Source organism: Poecilia reticulata, chromosome 4 (assembly GCF_904066995.2).
Source record: "Poecilia reticulata chromosome 4, P_reticulata-male-v2, whole genome shotgun sequence".
NCBI classification, from domain to species: domain Eukaryota; kingdom Metazoa; phylum Chordata; class Actinopteri; order Cyprinodontiformes; family Poeciliidae; genus Poecilia; species Poecilia reticulata.
Genome location: NC_088833.1, coordinates 3,647,995 through 3,661,065, shown reverse-complemented (window position 1 = coordinate 3,661,065; position 13,071 = coordinate 3,647,995). Strand labels below are relative to the sequence as shown.

Sequence of the window (13,071 nt, the reverse complement as noted above, 5' to 3'; positions counted from 1 at the left end):
TTATAAGTGAAATAATCTGGCAGTGGAAATCGGTATTGGGGAATTATTTACTTAGACTCCTAATCTTGCTGAAGAATTGCCTGTAAGTTAGTTTAGTCTCATTTCAAGTCTATTAATATGTTTGCATTATAAATGTTTGGTAACATTTTGCGTTTTTTGCAGTGCGCCGGTCCGTTCTACACTCTGTCCAGCTGTTCTTTCTCTTACCTTTTATCTCGATCGTTACTGACCTGCGACTCCTTCATAAAGTCGATTCACAGAGTGAACTTTGACCTCCTGATGTGATTGAAGAACATAAATAGATAAGTTATCTACAGGAAGCCTCCGTTAGTTGTTTGTGTGTTTTGTTTTGACAAAAAGAGCAGCGGCTGATTTTCAGACTTTTTCAGAGGAAAATAAAATCAGTTCCACATGTAAATATCAGCTGATCACCGATTTAAAGGAACCGATCAGAACCGATCGATCTGTTCAAATCTACTTATACTGTGTCTACTTTAATACATTTTAGTATTTATATACACTCATTTACTCTTTTTTTGAACATAATTCACAGAAGCAGAGGTTTGTTTTACTGAAGGCCATGATTACACATCTTACTGGACGATAAATTGTTCCTGAAATTACTGCTGTGAACGATGATATTTGATGTTTTGAGGCTATTTTCAACCAACATATTGATAATTACATAATAATGTTAGGTCACTCTCTCCAGTAAGCTATAATTTTGTACAAAACTGGAGGACAATGTCCAAAATAAAACACAAAAACATAAAATAAAAACCACACACAACCAAAACCATAAATAAAATGGATTCTGATGCCTATAAAGAAATTTGGCCTTCAAACATATTAATTATAACAATGACAATTATCGAGCTCAATTTAATCTATCGTGCAATTACCGTATTTTCCGCACTATAAGGCGCACCGGATTATAAGGTGCACCTTCAATGAATGAGCTATTTAAAAACTTTTTTCATATATAAGGCGCATAGAATAAACGATACGGGACGCGATTTGTTCCGTTCTCTATAAATGTGGATGTATAATAATAAAGAAATGGTCCCGAGTACTTTACGTAGTAGGCTGCCACCGTCAATGTTTCACTCACGGTGTTGGTGTTGCGATATTGTGCCCAACTTCTTTCTGGGTAACGCAGACCAACCGACACGCTGCAGCCGCAGCCTCTGTCTCTCTCCCCCCGACGTGGAGAGCCTTCTGCGACTGGGCCGGGGCGTCGTGGCCGGACGATGGTGACCCGTCTCCACCACAGCATGTTGGTGGAGAACGTGGCGCTAAATGATCTGCAGACGACCTGATTATCAGGTCGGTAGGTAGAAAGGTCAGTCAAACTTTATTAACAAACCAGAGTTCTGACAAGTATCCCAGCATGCACCGCGCGTTTCTTCTTCTACGGAGAAAATTAAGTCGCGGCTGCTTACCGTAGCTGCTAGACCTGTTGTGGCTCAGTATTGGTCCATATATAAGGTGCTTTTGAGGAAATTGAAGGTTTTTAATTCCACCTTATAGTGCGGAAAATACGGTAATTGATTGATTAATTTTGGCTGCTCATCTAACAATATACCAACATTTATTTCTTTTTTTGTTCTTGTCTAAAAGACAAAATTGGTTTTTACTTCACAAAAACCAAAACTATTTTCATTTCATGTTAGTTGTGGATGTGCTTGTATATTTATTTAAAAGCTTCTCTAATTTCCCATCAATATTAAACTTTGTTTTTCTTGTAGACCCATTTTTCTGTGCCAGAGACGTCGGTGTGTCAGTCGGTGTCCCAGCTAGAGGCTTTGCACGGCGTGGTGGAGTGTCAGCAGCCAGAGGCCGACCTCTACAGGTAACTACGCTTTTATTTACGCCTCTTTCTAAACGTAATATACTGTATTTTATTCATACGTCGTTCTATGCTTTTATTTATACATTTTATACGTAATCTACGCTTTTATGCACACATCATTCTACTAGTGGTGCACCGATTGTAGTTTTAATCGCAGATTACCGATCTTTTAAAGGCCTGACCTGCTGATCCCGATTTTGGCCGATACCAATTTTTGAAAAAATGAAATAAAAAATCAAACTTGATTACATGAAACGTATTTATTCACCAAAGACGTTTAGGGTTGTCTTTATTAGTTCAAGGTCAGGTGGTTTAGTTAAATGACAAACATTTAAATGTTGATGTGAAACGATTTCAAAATGCCTTTCATGTTGCTTTATAAATATGTATTTTTCCTCAGCCTGAAGTTGTATTTTTTGTTTCCACTCGGTGGTAAAATGTGTTTTCTGTCTTCCAGGTTTGTTGGACGTGTAACCGTGACGCAGCGTGGCGAAGAGATCGTCCGGTAAGGTTTATCCAGTTACTCCTTCCTCCCTCTAAAGTTGAACAAATCAATCAGCCAGAGGTCGTAATTAGATCGTATTTCCTTAATTGGTTCTAATCACGGATCAGCAGGTGGAAAGTCTTTATTTTTTATTCCAATAGATGCAAATAAATAACAAAAAAAAACAAAGCGCTCCTGTCATTTTCTGTTCCATAAACATCTGAACTAATTACTCTATATATTTCACTTAATTGAAAACAAGATGGAGGTTAGAGAAACAAATTAGGACAAAATAGTAAAACCTTTGTTTTCTTTTGGATTCTGAAGAACCTGCTTCACATTTCGCCAATTTGTATTAAAGTCCTGAGAGAGATAAAACTAAACCATAATTGTCAGTTTAGACGTCAAAGTTGGCAACAGATCAGCCTGATTGGTCTGCTGTATTTCTGTTAACTGCCAATTTATTGTACCAGCAGGAATCTATAATATAAATCAAATAAAGGCTGGAATTAGGTTGATTTCTACTACAGCTTGTAACATTATGATGCAGTAGAAAGAAGTTGAACAGATTTAGCATCTCGGTCACACACTTCTCTCACATTTGGCCCAAAATAGTAAAACAGTATCTAAAATTAAGTGATTGCTTGGATGCATTTTTCTGCTTTAGGAAGAGGAGATGCTGAAAACCTCAAAGTAAAAATAAATGTGTTGATTAGAAATGTAAGGAAAATAACATTTTTAATACCGCCACAGCATGTTTTAGTTTGGGTCATAAAATGTTTGGTTGTTTGGCAAAAATGTGGCCTGATTTCTACGAAATTATTTTCCGAGTTGTTGTTTTGCAGTTTTTTTTTTTAGTGAGATCTAAATTCAAAATCTGTTAAATCATTCTTGATTACATCAACCTGTCCAGCGACTGCAGGTGGAAACTAGAATATTTTGCTACAACCTGTTGCCACACATTTATTTCTCCTTTTAAAAGGATAGACAAACAGTCATACACATTCACAGATAGATGCTGCTAAGCAGTTGTCAAAAGCGTCGTTTTTTTAAAAGGCTGATAACAAATCCAATTGGCATCTGTTTGATTTTGCTTGGCGTATTTTGTAACTTGTCTTCACTCAAGTCACTCCGACAAAAAGACACTGATAATAACATCTTCTAAACTCAAAGCTGAAGCAGATTCAACACATGAAATTTGCTACAGAAACTAGTTGTTTAACTGAATGTATCAAACCAGACCAATGAAAAAACACGGCCAACGTTTTTGCCTTGCAGTGGGTCTGGCCTGCTGAGCCAGATCAGACCAGCGTTAAAGATGAATGGGAATACTTGTTTAGGATATCCTCTTTCTAAACCAAGTTCTGTGTTCACTTTGCTTTCTTTCGTTTTTAGACCGCTGGGTCCGGAGAACCTGCTGCTCCGAGGGGCCAGGTTGAAAAATACCAAAGAAATATTTGGTGAGTCTGACAAAGAGAGCGAAACAAAATACATCGTCCCAGAAAAGAGAGAGATGGATAAATAACTTTATACATGATCAAGATCAATACATTATCTGTCTGAAAGAAAATTCAGTGTATCGAATATTCACCGAGTGCAGCTCAACCTCTCACAGCTGGCTGAGCTGTTCTGGTGGCTTCAGCTAACTCGCTCGCTCTTTGGTTGCCTAGCAACAGCATCCTGGGTAAGAAGCAGCTTCAGGTTCCCCCCCAACTCCGGTTACCTAGCAACGGCCTGCTGAGTAACCAGCGCAGCAGCAGCTTCAGCTTCAGGTTTTTCCTCAGTGCCTCCGAAATGTTTTAAATTAAAAAGCAACCCGGTGGAGAGAGAACTGGACGAAACGGGAAAGGTCAAGCTTCAAGTTTGGCAATATTTCAGATATTTAAAACAAAAAACCAAATCGGTACTTATTGATAATGACTGATATGAAACGGTGGTTTCGTGAGCGATATTATTGACCGTTTGGTTGGTGTAATTACCTGGACCTGCCGTGCTGTTGCAGGTGTGGCCGTTTATACGGGGATGGAATCCAAGATGGCGCTCAACTACAAGTGCAAGTCCCAGAAACGCTCGGCTGTTGAGAAGTATGGCGCTTCATTCCTTCCTTCCTTTTTCCTTCCTTACTGACTGGGGAAGCGTTTCTGTTGGAGGCCTGGTAAACACTGAATCCGCTGTTCCCTGGCAGGTCGATGAACTCCTTCCTGATCATCTACCTGGTCATCCTGCTGACGGAGGCGGCCGTCAGCACCATCCTGAAGTACGCCTGGCAGTCCGAAGACGAGTGGAACGAGCCTTTCTACAACCAGAAGACGGAGCAGGAGAGAAACAGCAGCTCGGTCAGTCCGACCAACCACAGAACGCCTCTGTTTTCCTCTCTGTTGCTGACAAAAGAATCATTTTCTGACTTTGTGTTCACATTTTCCACTTGTGTGTCACCAAAACACACCAGACCTGTTTTAATTCTGATTAGATGGTGATCAAACCTCCCAGCACACAAAGCAGATTCAGTGATAATAAAGTATAAAAACTAGTTTCTAATCATTGTAATGATCATCTGCAGTTCTGGTTGCTCACAGACCTGCAGGATGGCCGTGTCTCATAATCAGTTTTCTTTTTTTGTTCTTCACAAACAGCATTTAACTTCATAATAGGATCATCAGTGATTTTATCTTTTTTTCTTTTTATTTCTTTCTTTAGTTATTTTCTTTTCTAGTTCTTTTTTTCTCTAAAAAATTTTTCTTTTTGTTATTTCTTTGGCTTTTTTCTTGTTTTTCTGTGACTTTTCTTTGTTTTTGTTTTTTGTTTTTTTTTCTTTATTTGTTCTTTTTATCATGTTTTTAACAGATAAATTTCCTCTGGCCCTCCTGCAGATCCTTAAGTTTATCTCAGACTTCCTGGCGTTCCTGGTTCTCTATAACTTCATCATTCCCATCTCGCTCTACGTTACTGTGGAGATGCAGAAGTTTCTGGGCTCCTTTTTCATTGGCTGGGATTTGGACCTGTACCACGAGGAGAGCAACCAGAAGGCTCAGGTCAACACGTCTGATCTCAATGAGGAGTTGGGACAGGTGAGGGAAAAAATAAAAATGGATTAGAGATTTTCAACAAGATATATGAACTTGTTTTAAGTAAATAATTCTGTAATTTTGATGAAAAAAAGTGCTAATTTCATTAGATTATTTAATTTGAAACACAGGAAAAATGTTACAAGTGAAACAATTTACAAATTGAACCAACAGTTTTTCATCAAAATTGGGGAATTATTAATTTAAAACAAGCTCGTATATCCTGCTGCAAGTTAGTTTTAAGGTACTAAGATATTTACATTTGAAACTTGACCAAAAATTACCTGGTCAAAAAATAAGAGCATTAAACTATTACAGGAAACGCCAACAAGCATTTCCTCCCATAAAAGGGCTTCATCGTTTGGCTGGTCATGAAAGTTTATTTTGCAGGTGATAAATTGTTCAAGAAATGATTGCAATAAAACGGTGATATTGTTATTTTTCTAAGTAAGATAATGATAATAATGGTGTAACAATAATGCAAGTTTGTGGTCTCATACAGAACGAGCCACACGTTTTAAATATCCAAAATAAAACACAACAACCAAAAGCAATAAATAAGAAGGAAGTTAAAAACGGCTGAAACCATAAATGGATTCTGAAGGATTTGTTGTGGTTTATTATTATTTTTTTTTCTCCCTGCAGGTTGAATATTTGTTTACAGACAAGACGGGTACGCTAACAGAAAATGAAATGCAGTTCCGTGAATGTTCGATAAACGGCATCAAGTACCGGGAGATGAACGGCAAACTGGTCCCCGAGGGGATGACGGGGGATTCACCGGGCGGCTCCTCACCTCAGCTGGTAATTCACACCAATAACTGCTGAAAAAACTGGTTTTATAGCTCAAGTAAACCATGAAAACATGTTGGTTCAGGGCAGAATCCTCCTTTTCTCTGTGCTGAAGTGTCCAGATTTCTCAATGTTTTCGCTTAGTCTCTGTCAATGAATTAGAATATTATGGAAAAGTTAATTTAGTTCAGTAACTTTGGTCATTGAGATGATTCTTTCAAGTCTTTTTTGAATTATGATAATTTGGTTAAGGTATGATATTTAGAATTTGGACATTTTTATTACAGAAATGTATAATAATCTGCTCACGGGTTATTTTCAAGAGGTAAATTTAATCTGACAAAGGAACGTCATCCTAATTTATTATTATCTCCTGAATAAACAAAAATTATTGTAATCTGGTCCTGATTCAAGTCAGAGAAGGGATGATGAAGGAAAAGCTGCATTTTTCAAAATATTTTTGGTTTTAGAAAAGATAGGGAGGAAAAATGAAATCTAATTCAGAAATCGGGTCTGACATGAAAAAAATCTGTTTCTAGCTCTTAATCCAAGTCGGAACGTTGTAGCTTTAAATGCTGTTTACTAATTTATTCTCTAATCTTTTTGTGAATATGTAGTTTTTTCTGAATCAGTGGTTTAAATTTAATTTAGTAACACATCGTTTATGCGGATTCTGGTTCCCTATCATGGCTGATTAATTTGCACCAGAATAATCTGCTTGTTCTACCCAAGTTACAGAACAAGATGTGAACTCTGTCCTTTTCTCCACCGTGTTTCATCCAGATGAGTGAGGAGTTATTATTCCTCAAGGCCGTGTCACTGTGTCACACCGTCCAAATCAGCTACAACCAGTCAGAGTCCTGGCTGGGAGGGGATCCGTTCTCCCACACCAACAGCTTCTCCTTCAGCCACATGGAGTACTACGCCGCCTCGCCGGATGAGAAGGCGTTGGTCGAGGCAACGAGGAGGTGAGCAACTTTAAACTCATCTTTTTTTCTAATATTTACTGCTTTAAAGGGGAGAATAATATGTAAAATCAACTTTGTTTGAGCTTCGACCGAGCTTCCGTCTCACAAAGCAGCCCTCCCATTCAACTCCCCCAATCGGCTCCTCCAGACTAGTGGCAGCAGCAGTTGGCAAACACCTGATGGAACTGTGCATCTGCTGAGCTCATCCTATGAACTATTTCTCATAGAACTGTTAAGAGCGGTTCTAAACGGCATAATGAGAAGCTCTGCTGTAAAGACGTGCTGAAAGCAGAGTGTCAGAAAGAGTAGGAGCTTTTTGAAGAGACAGAGGCCAATTTCAAGGGAAATTTCAATTCACATTGTGCGTGTTTTTGTCATCCCCAGCACTTAAAAGCATTTTTTGGCAATAAATTTATGTTTTTTTGGTGTCTGGAAAACGAGTAGCTTCAAAATCACCTAGATCGTTAAGTCACATTCCACTGGCACTTCACCGTTACCTAGCAACCCCAGCAAAGCCAAGTGCGTCACCTAGCAACACAAGCTGAGCCCAGCCACCTTTGGCTGCTGGAAAAGAACAAGAGTTTTGTTGTTTACTTACCATCCAGACCCAGTTGCTGCATTTTTGTTGGTTGTGCAGGAGGCTCCACTTCTGCTTTTCAAAGATGTACGGCTGTATAATGGCACTTGTTTGCAGGTGCGAGTGTAAACGTAGAGTTGGGGGGGGGGGGGCGTGGCCAGCAGCAGATTATTTGGATTTAAAGTAACAAAACATTTTATTCTGAAAGGATCAAACTAAAACCTCATTATCTAAGAATGACTTTGTGCAAAGTATGTAATGAACATGTTTGGCCCATAACAGATCCTAACCTGCTGAACGAAGGATAACATGTTACCCTTAAGTCCTGTGTGATATTTACAGCGTTTCTATAAAAACCGACAGTTTCTTGATTGCGCTATAAAATTGCGTTGTGTGTCTGGAACATTCACAGAGCTGCTGCTCCTTTAAGCTATGAAAGCTTAAAATATAGCCTGGCTCTGTATTTGTTTCCATAATGTGTTGGAAAAATGTTTAGTTTCATTTTCATTTCCTTGCCTTTAAATGAGGCAGCTCCGCTGCTCAGGCTGGTAATGTAGACGAAACCAGTCGGACGCATGACGTCTTTATTTAACTGCCTAAAATGAATTATTAGGTGACTCTTGACCTTTGACTTAAAGCCAAACTTCATCTCATGGCTGCCATTTTTTTAATGTGTCAAGATACAAGCAGAGGCTGGAGTTTTTATCGCAGCCTGGTGTTCAGTCACTTGTTCATGTTTGTGCCACAGAAACTTACTGCAGGCAGTAATTTGTGGGAGAGTCTGGAGACTCGTGCAGCCGGCGGCGGAAACAAATAACGCTTTTTAAAAAGGTGCCACCATGTTCAAAGAACCCAAAATATTTGAGCTACAAACAGACCCAGTTGTAGTTTCACAACTATAGAAAGGAAATCTTTCAGAACAGAGTCGGACTGTCTTTACGAAGATGAACATTAAAGGTCCAGAGTTATTCAAAGCCCAGGAGCTTTTAGGTTTACATTTGTTTTCATTTAACTAAATAAAAATATGGAATGGGACAAAAAATACAAACATTTTGAAGGAATATTTGTTTTTTACTCATGTTTCACATAGTAAATATTGCATAAAGTTATTTTTATCCTTCTAAATCATAATTGGAAAAGTATTTATTGGTACTACAGGAATCAAAACTGTTTGTTTTGTTTTTCTCACTCCTATTTTCAATATTCCTTAAAGAGCTTCAGACCTTTGAGGGTGAACAGCCTCCTTGTCATCACCCTAATTTTTACATCTCAGGACTTTGACTAGGCCTCTTCAAAACCTTTGAATTACTTCCAGTCACATGAAAGGCAGGCGTGGAATAATTTTATAATTAATTTACTGACATTTGATATTGTTGACATTTATTTGGGATAATCGTGGCAACCATTGTTCCTCCTGATTGGGATTTTTCAAACGTTTCTGTCTGTTACCGAGTCTTGGATTAAGTTTTACTGCCTTCTTTTCAGAATTGGCGTGGCGTTCACAGGCTGCACCGGGGACACCATGGAAATAAATACACTTGGGAAAACTGAAAAGTAAGCCGACGTCTCAAACACTCAGCCCATCAAAACGGATCAATTCGGTTTAATCGTATCGCACCAATTCACAGCGCAGGCCGTCTCACGGAGAAAAGTCAATTAAATCATACAGATCAATCGGCATAGGATCAATATTTTCTGTTTTAAATTTAGATCCTATCTAAATTTACAGTTTTTAGGATTTTCATTTCTGCAGATTGTAGGTCTGAAACTGATCGTCAACTAATTTATTAATTGATTAATCGTTAACTGGAGAATGGACTCAAAAGCAGGTAATGTGCTGCAATAACATGAGAGCAGAAATTAAGCCAAAACTGCACAGAGACACGTATATTTAGAGTTTTAGATGCAATAAAAAACATTTGTCGTTGAATATTTTGTACCCAGATCTCCTTAAGTTGCAGTTTTAGCTTCACTCGTTTTAAATTCTGTAAAACAAACTTAAAAGAATCACTTTTTATTGGATTTTAGGCAAAAATATGTTTATTGATTGTTTTTGTTTCCATTTTTATGTATTTCTAATATTGTAGAAAAGGTTTAAGTGATTAAATGAAAAATTTGCAGCATGTGCCTTTTTTATGTATCCGATTAATCGATTAATCGTCAGAATAATAGATTTTTATTTGCTGTTTTTGGTCAGATATTGTCGGTAACACCCCGTTTCTTTGCCCCAGGTACGAACTGCTCCATGTGTTGGAGTTCGATCCAAATCGCAGGAAGATGAGCGTCATACTGGAGACTCCCTCAGGTAACGTTGACCTGCTTCAGCAGGGATGAAGACAGGAAAACAACGGACAAGGCAGGGCGACGTGTTTATTAATGTTTGTGCTTCTGTTTTTCCCTTCAAGGAGGGATAATGCTTTTCACAAAGGGTGCTGAGTCGGCCATCTTGCCTTTCACCACGACTGGAGAGATTGAAAAAACCAGGCTGCATGTGGACGAGTTTGCTTTGGTGAGACATTGTCTTTCTCGTTCAGCTGACATGTTTGTATTAGTACCGGGCTGCAACTAAAACTAACGATTAATCGGATAAAAACAAAAGGCAGATTCTGCAGATTTTCACTAAAGGCTTTTTTATATAATATTAGAAAAATATTAAAATATTTAAACAGTTCAGTTCTGTTTTTAAATGACAAAATAAACATTTTATTGTTTAAAATGTAGTAAGAAAATGCAAAGGATGCATCTGCAGCTAAAAATAATTTTAACATCAACATGTGAAAAGCTCTTTCTGCTTCATTTAACATCAATGCAGTGTATTGATTAATCTAATAATCTGTTGATTATTTTGATTAGCAGCGATTAAAATGAGGTTGTTTTTTTTTACACAATTTGAACAGAGTGAAGTTTTTGATAAAACATGTTTACAAAGTTGTTGTTTTTTATCTTGCATGCAAAATGTCCGTTTTTTGTTAATTTTTGTCTTAATTATTGCTCTGAGTTTATTATTCTTTCTGCACATGTCCTTTGTTTAAAGACTCCAATTAACGATTAATCGCTTACTAAATTCAATCAATCGATTCAACATAATTAATCCGATTTATCGTTTCATTCCTATGTGAGTAACTTTGGAGTGTAAAAACGATCCACTCACTTTATTATGTTTTATAAAAGTAGAGGTTTCAAAATCACACTTGAAATTTTTATTTCTGAATTTTTAAAACCTTTAAACTCAAACGTGAATAAATTTGACTGTTGAGTCAAATTTATTGACTCAGCAGTCAATAAATGCCAGGCTTCTGTGTGTAAGCCTGGCATTTAGAGATGATACAGTCGGTAATTTATGCTCTGGTGCTCTTTATACACACACACACGCCCATCTTCCACATCATATCATCAGATGTCAACCCTCAGATTCGGTGCTGCGTTCTGGGTCGGGTTCTGGTCATCAAGCCTTCAGGCCGCTTCGCTGAATTAATCCCAAGCTGTGATAATTTGAGTTTTTCCTCTTCTTTTTTCCTCCATTATGAATCTCGTCTCATCTGCATCTGCTTCGCTTGAGTTTTGCCCTTTGACATGGAGACACCTTATCGTCTTCAATGCACCGATTCATCGGTGCCGATTTCTCTAAATTTGGGAAATCGGTGATCGGCCAATTTTTACACGTGAAGCCGATCTTAACCACCGATTTCATCTACCCTGGCAAAGCTGTTTAAATCAACTGTTGTGTTCTTCTGCGCTGCTGTGAAAGAGGTTTGACTAGCAGCCTGGCCCACCAGATCAGCTCTACATGTTTGCAGTTAACAATAGTCATCTCACTGTTGGCAACTTTCTTGCTACGTTTAGCAACATTTTAGTAAAAAAAAAAAAATGCTATCAGCCGGAATCGGCAGGTCAGGATTTTTAATAGATCGGTAATCAGTGATCGGTCAGAAAACTGCAATTGGTGCACCACTACTCTTAATTCATGTTTAAAAATGCCTTTGTCCTCCATCTAACCTGTTTTTATTCGTCTCTGTTCGGATGCAGAAAGGTTTGCGTACCCTCGTTGTCGCATGCCGCCACTTCACTCCGAAGGAGTACATCGATGTGGAGAAGCGGCTGATGTCGGCTCGCACGGCTCTGCAGCGGCGTGAGGAGAAACTGCAGCAGGCTTTCGCCTACGTCGAAAAAAATCTGCACGTCCTGGGAGCGACCGGCGTCGAAGACAAGTACGGAGATTTTCATCTCGATTCACAGCAATGCTGCTGCTGCTGCAAACAGTTTTTACAGTGAACATTTACATTCCATCTGACAGAAATAAAAAGGATCGAGTTCATTACGTTTTATTAAAGCTGATCATGGCAGTTTGATTAGAAATACGCCAGTTAATCAGCCAGAGATCAGGACTTGAACTTATATTTTCTTGAACATTTCAACACCAGACTGAGCAAATCGTAATAAGTTTGCTCTTAAATTTTGGTTTCTCTTATTGTAACTCAGAGTTTTCCTGTCTCAGCCACTCACCATCTGCTCCTAAGCCTCGGCTCCTCACACTTGGTTCGTCTCTGCTCTCTCTCTCCCCGCTCACTCTCAGTCACGATCAAAGGCTCTTATGTTATGAAAGTCATGACTAATATTTCCTTCAGTTTTCAGGCTAATATGAAAAATAAAAACAGCCGCTGATATGAAAAGTTTTTTTTGAAATAGAAAGTGTCCTTATTCTCTCAAGGAACATTAGTGAGTTATAGGGGAAATGAACGTAACTCGGCCTTTTTCATGCATTATGTACAGGGCTTGAAATCCTGGAAAGTTCTTGAAACGTCATAAGTGAAGCAATTATTGTTGAGCGATTATTTATGGAGAACAAGCTTCTGTTTCTTGCTGAGAAGTTACTTGTAATTGAGCCTGATGCAGTAAATCAATTAATCGCATAAATTAAAACGAGCGCAATAATTTCCATTTGCATGATTTTAATTTTTCCTACAACCTGCTGAGAAGTTACCTGTTAGTTTTGTCTTAACAGTCAGGTGTATGACATGTCCATACGCTGAACACGTTCTCCTCCTTCTCAGGCTTCAAGACAAAGTTCCCGAGACGATCGAAGTCCTGCGTCTGGCGGGAATCAAAGTATGGGTGCTGACGGGGGACAAACACGAGACGGCGGTCAGCGTCAGCTTGTCATGCGGCCATTTCCACCGAACCATGAACATCTTGGAGCTTTTGCAGCAGCGCTCCGACAACGAGTGTGCAGAGCAGCTCCGCAGGCTGGCCCGAAGGTGCCTGCCATTTCCTTATTTATTATTTTAATAAATCATCAATACAGGCAGGATTTTATGTTTAATAAGCTATGAAGG

General features: G+C 38.6%; 1 protein-coding gene across 13 annotated transcripts in view; it reads left to right on the top strand.

Annotated features, from left to right (window-relative positions):
* atp11b (ATPase phospholipid transporting 11B) overlaps window positions 1-13,071 on the top strand; it is a 59,764-nt gene that overhangs the window by 18,765 nt on the left and 27,928 nt on the right. For all 13 annotated transcript variants that reach the window (XR_001776558.2, XR_001776559.2, XM_081606017.1 and 10 more), the window contains 13 exons: window positions 1,749-1,852; window positions 2,310-2,357; window positions 3,732-3,796; window positions 4,339-4,420; window positions 4,522-4,672; window positions 5,207-5,404; window positions 6,047-6,205; window positions 6,977-7,161; window positions 9,224-9,292; window positions 9,970-10,043; window positions 10,144-10,247; window positions 11,765-11,946; window positions 12,790-12,993. Coding sequence is in view for 11 of the 13 variants with exons in the window: in XM_081606017.1 (XP_081462143.1) it covers window positions 1,749-1,852; window positions 2,310-2,357; window positions 3,732-3,796; window positions 4,339-4,420; window positions 4,522-4,672; window positions 5,207-5,404; window positions 6,047-6,205; window positions 6,977-7,161; window positions 9,224-9,292; window positions 9,970-10,043; window positions 10,144-10,247; window positions 11,765-11,946; window positions 12,790-12,993 (1,625 nt within the window). In the remaining 2 variants the exon portion in view is untranslated. The remainder of the gene's footprint in view (window positions 1-1,748; window positions 1,853-2,309; window positions 2,358-3,731; window positions 3,797-4,338; window positions 4,421-4,521; window positions 4,673-5,206; window positions 5,405-6,046; window positions 6,206-6,976; window positions 7,162-9,223; window positions 9,293-9,969; window positions 10,044-10,143; window positions 10,248-11,764; window positions 11,947-12,789; window positions 12,994-13,071) is intronic.